Source organism: Camelina sativa, chromosome 11 (assembly GCF_000633955.1).
Source record: "Camelina sativa cultivar DH55 chromosome 11, Cs, whole genome shotgun sequence".
NCBI lineage: Eukaryota > Viridiplantae > Streptophyta > Magnoliopsida > Brassicales > Brassicaceae > Camelina > Camelina sativa.
Window position 1 is genome coordinate 10,339,129 of NC_025695.1, and position 4,882 is coordinate 10,344,010.

The window sequence follows — 4,882 nt, forward strand, 5'->3', positions numbered from 1 at the left end:
TTGTTTTTTTTTTTTTTTTTTTTTTTTTATTTGATTTGGTGATCTATATATATATATATATATATATGATTCATGGAGTGTTCTTGGGTGATCTATACTCGTTTCATAGTTTGATTGAGTGGGGAAGCTGCTGATGCCATTCATATTTTATTGGAACTGGGAAAAATGCGGATATCTTGTGGCTTTATGATGAGTTACTGATTGTTGCAGGGGGAACCATGGCGCTCTTGTCTCAAGGAGGAGGATCATACACTGTGCCATCTGGACCTGTATGCTCAAAGAATGGAGCTAAAGCAGTTTATGGTGGTGGTGTGAGAAATTTGGATGTGTTGAGGATGAAGGAAGGGTTTTTTGGATCCTATTCTGGGACTAGGAGTCTAGCTACTACCAAATCAATGCTGCTCCGTTCAGATCGTTCTGTTAAGAGGAGCAAGAGAGGGCATCAATTGATTGTTGCGGCTAGCCCTCCAACAGAAGAGGCTGTAGTTGCAACTGAGCCGCTGACTAGAGAGGATCTCATTGCTTATCTTGCCTCTGGTTGCAAAACAAAGGACAAATATAGGTATAGTTGTATCCTTTTACGTTCTGTTAGAGTGTCACTTACCTAGTGTTAATAATTGTGACATAGCTCTTAGTTTGTGCTCTTCTGTGGCATTGGTATTGTTTTAAACACATCCAGATTTTTTTTTTTCTTTTTTCTATTGGAGAAATGTCCCTTTTGTGCTAACTAACTTAACATTCTGAGTTTGCAGAATAGGTACAGAACATGAGAAGTTTGGTTTTGAGGTCAATACTTTGCGCCCTATGAAGTATGATCAAATAGCCGAGCTGCTCAATGGTATTGCTGAAAGATTTGAATGGGAAAAAGTAATGGAAGAGGACAAGATCATTGGTCTCAAGCAGGTCAACATTCCCCTGTGTTTCATCTTTTGAGCCGTTTTATTATTTAAATACATTTCCACTCTGTAGAACATGTTAGCTTGATATACGACACAATGATGCTATATATTATAAGGTCACTTTTTCCCTTTTTGGTTTGCTGTAGATATTTTTTCTGCCATTTTGTTGATCAGGGAAAGCAAAGCATTTCACTGGAACCTGGTGGTCAATTCGAGCTTAGTGGTGCACCTCTTGAGACTTTGCACCAAACTTGTGCTGAAGTCAATTCACATCTTTATCAGGTATACTAATTGATACTAATTATTGCCAATACTCTTACCCTAAAACGTGACATATAACCAACTCTCTATGGATGTCAACAGGTAAAAGCTGTTGCTGAGGAAATGGGAATTGGTTTCTTAGGAATCGGCTTCCAGCCTAAATGGCGTCGAGAGGATATACCCATCATGCCAAAGGTACGAGCCTTTCTCTATTCTTAAGATTGAAGAAAGTTCATACATTTTGTTTCATCTTCAGACAAGATTACATGGTTCTTTTTAATATTTTACTATGGCAAGTCTGATAGTAAGATTTGACATAATATGTTCTGTGCAGGGAAGATACGACATTATGAGAAACTACATGCCGAAAGTTGGCACCCTTGGACTTGATATGATGCTCCGAACCTGTACTGTTCAGGTTAGATGAATATTTTTGACTTAGTGCCTCTTCATAATTTCCTTAAATTAAACTTTCAGCTCTCATTAATTTTATGTTAAAACTTATAGAAACTGAATTACATGCAATCTTGACAGGTTAATCTGGATTTTAGCTCAGAAGCTGATATGATCAGGAAGTTTCGTGCTGGTCTTGCAATGCAACCTGTGAGAAGCTCGAGCTCTTTCTGGCATAACCACTTTTTATTAACCAGTATGACTGACCATTGCCTGAATATTATCCAAATTCAACAGATAGCAACGGCTCTATTTGCAAATTCCCCTTTTACAGAAGGAAAGCCAAACGGATTTCTTAGCATGAGAAGGTATCAAGATCCAGTTGTTATTATCCCCAATATATTTATTATTTTTTCCTCCCAAGTTGTAACTCTGGTCCTTTTGACAGCCAAATATGGACGGACACGGACAAGGACCGCACAGGAATGCTACCCTTTGTTTTTGATGACTCTTTCGGGTGAGTATGAAATTGTTTTTTCCATGAACGACAATTACATCACATCGTTTAGTTGGTTTGAGAAGCTTGTCTTCAGCATTCTTGATGAGTTATTCAAAAATTGATATGTGCTATTCTTACGTATGTATGTGTTCAAGACATAAAGATGCTTCGGATCTTTATCTTTCTCATGCAACAGTGTGGCTAAACTTAATTGTACTACTCTCACTGTTATAGGTTTGAGCAGTATGTTGATTACGCACTCGATGTCCCTATGTACTTTGCCTACCGAAACAAGAAATACGTGGACTGTACTGGAATGACATTTCGGGTAGAAATTTACCTTTTTTATTTCTGTTAGATTCTATAAACTCTTTCAAGGCAAGGAAATGACAAAATGCAATCCATGGGATCTCCTTGAGCCATTAATAATCTCATCATTTTCTTCATGCTGCAGCAATTCTTGGCAGGAAAACTTCCCTGTCTCCCTGGTGAACTGCCTTCATACAATGATTGGGAAAATCACCTGACAACAATATTCCCAGAGGTTTATCATCTGCCTCAAGAGTCCATTAATTACCCTGACTACGTTCCCTTTTTGATGTTGAAGTCTGACAACGTTCCATCATTAATAGGTTCGGTTGAAGAGATACTTGGAGATGAGAGGTGCTGATGGAGGTCCCTGGAGGAGGCTGTGTGCCTTACCAGCTTTCTGGGTAATTAACACCTATTCCTATATATATATTGCTTGCTACATGAAGTCGTTTCTTTTAAAGAAATATTGACTGTTGTTTTGATTTGTCCGCAAATTTCAGGTGGGTTTATTATATGATGAGGGTAGTCTCCAAGCTATTCTTGATCTGACAGCTGACTGGACTCCAGCAGAAAGAGAGATGCTGAGAAACAAAGTAACTAGGAGACACACTACATATACATTTTCTGATTCCATACTTAAACAACCTGTTTACACCAATACTTGATTTCCAACAGGTTCCAGTAACTGGCTTAAAGACGCCATTTAGAGATGGTTTGTTAAAGCATGTTGCTGAAGATGTCCTGAAACACGCAAAGGTGTGTTCTTGTGCACTGTCTTAAGAAACTTCTAGCCAGCTTTCTACCCTGTCTGGTCCAGTTCCTGACTATAAATATATTGGGCTTCTTCCTTTCTTTTCTTCTCCCTCAGGATGGTTTAGAGCGCAGAGGCTACAAGGAAGCTGGTTTCTTGAACGCAGTCACTGAAGTGGTCAGAACAGGTAAATGAAGTTTCCCAATGTATAATTGAATCGCGCATTGACATTTTGTTTGTTAACATGTTGATGAAAATATGGTTTCGATATTGGCAGGAGTGACGCCAGCGGAGAAGCTCTTGGAGATGTACAATGGAGAGTGGGGGCAAAGCGTAGATCCCGTGTTTGAAGAACTGCTGTACTAAGAATGGGACGTGAACAAAAAGGTGTCTTAAAAAGCCTTTGTGTGTGTGTTTATCATGGTATCTGAAGAACTCAAGTCTCAGGAATAAGGTTCTTCTTTGGTTGTAAAGTCGGATTTTATAACTGATTTTGTTTGTTTTAGAAATTTCGAAGCCTTGAAAGAAAGTTATGACTCAACGATTTCGGTTTTGGAAATCGTTTTGGAAGTGTGTTGGCATCTTTGAATAAAAATGACCCGTTTTATCTTGTCACAAATTTGTTCACATGTGCGAGTTCTTCCTTGCAATACTTACGTGTTAGGAATGTGGCTTTGAAATTTAGTGATGTTGAATCTACCAGACTCGGCGTACATCAAACGTGATTGATTGCAATGGGGATAATCTCGAAGATAGTGACTGACACGAAGGTACCGACAGATAATAAGTAGACCCTACGAGAGTGAGAAGCAATAATTAATTCCTAGTAGCAAATAATTGCTCGAACGACAGCACCAAATTTGCGTTACAAATCACATTAAATTTAGTGTTTCGTTGTCTCTTTTTTTTCACATTAAATTAAGATTTTTTGTAGCTTTTAATAATCTAGTAAACATTAAGTACTTATATAACTGAACAGTTAGAAAATTTTTAATAGAAAATTATTATCGTGCCAACCCGAAAAAAAAAATTACATAAACTAATAATAGCTGAGAAAAATTACATCAAACTAATTAAATTATTTTTCCAATAAATCTTCAATTTGTGTTTAATATAAGCTTTTTGATCTTTGATTTCCTTGTAATTTTTGAAATGAGACATATTTATCACCTACCATCTCAACTTCTATGGTTAATAAAAAATAATTTACTTATATTACTAAATAAAAATCTCAAACAAAATATTTTTTGTTTTAGTGTTTATGAACAGTCTCATATCAAATGTAGTGGTGTTAATGTGATAACGTTCATAAACACTAAAAAAAAACAATTTGCCAATCAATTTTTTGTCGTCCTTTTGTCTTGTCATCCCAATGGAGAGGGCCTAATGAATGTACCCACATTACTAGCCTCATTCACTCACCTCAGTTCACTTACTTCAGTCCACTTACGTCACGTCAATGTTTGCATGTCCGTGTGAAATTGGAATGGAGTTTCCGCATACACGAGTGAATCCATAAGTATAATTTATTTAAATATGTTTTGTATAATATTTAATTTATTTCTGACATGTTACTGCATTCCATTACTCTAAAATTAATGCCAACGTGGGCCAGTCAATAACAATAATAGTGTCTCTCATTTTATTTTATTTTTGTATCAAGCGGTGTGGAAAGTCTTAGGGTAACGATATGTGGGCAAAATCATCAGAAAGGTTATCAACATTATCTCGACATTTTTTCAAAAAAAAAAAAAAAAAAAAAAAAAA

The 4,882-nt window shown here is 36.6% G+C and overlaps 1 protein-coding gene across 2 annotated transcripts in view; it reads left to right on the forward strand.

Annotated features, from left to right (window-relative positions):
* LOC104722718 (glutamate--cysteine ligase, chloroplastic) overlaps nucleotides 1–4,882 on the forward strand; it is a 14,792-nt gene that overhangs the window by 607 nt on the left and 9,303 nt on the right. The window contains exons 2-16 of one of the 2 annotated variants that reach the window (XM_010440926.1): nucleotides 211–562; nucleotides 753–903; nucleotides 1,074–1,181; nucleotides 1,263–1,355; nucleotides 1,495–1,578; nucleotides 1,695–1,763; nucleotides 1,851–1,921; nucleotides 2,002–2,070; nucleotides 2,287–2,380; nucleotides 2,507–2,596; nucleotides 2,685–2,765; nucleotides 2,865–2,957; nucleotides 3,040–3,120; nucleotides 3,233–3,302; nucleotides 3,393–3,726. In XM_010440926.1, the coding sequence (XP_010439228.1) occupies nucleotides 219–562; nucleotides 753–903; nucleotides 1,074–1,181; nucleotides 1,263–1,355; nucleotides 1,495–1,578; nucleotides 1,695–1,763; nucleotides 1,851–1,921; nucleotides 2,002–2,070; nucleotides 2,287–2,380; nucleotides 2,507–2,596; nucleotides 2,685–2,765; nucleotides 2,865–2,957; nucleotides 3,040–3,120; nucleotides 3,233–3,302; nucleotides 3,393–3,481 (1,587 nt within the window). In that variant the 5' untranslated portion in view covers nucleotides 211–218 and the 3' untranslated portion in view covers nucleotides 3,482–3,726. Of the gene's footprint in view, nucleotides 1–210; nucleotides 563–752; nucleotides 904–1,073; nucleotides 1,182–1,262; nucleotides 1,356–1,494; nucleotides 1,579–1,694; nucleotides 1,764–1,850; nucleotides 1,922–2,001; nucleotides 2,071–2,286; nucleotides 2,381–2,506; nucleotides 2,597–2,684; nucleotides 2,766–2,864; nucleotides 2,958–3,039; nucleotides 3,121–3,232; nucleotides 3,303–3,392; nucleotides 3,727–4,882 lie in introns of those variants that run through there. The other variant, XM_019232752.1, reaches the window with a different exon arrangement.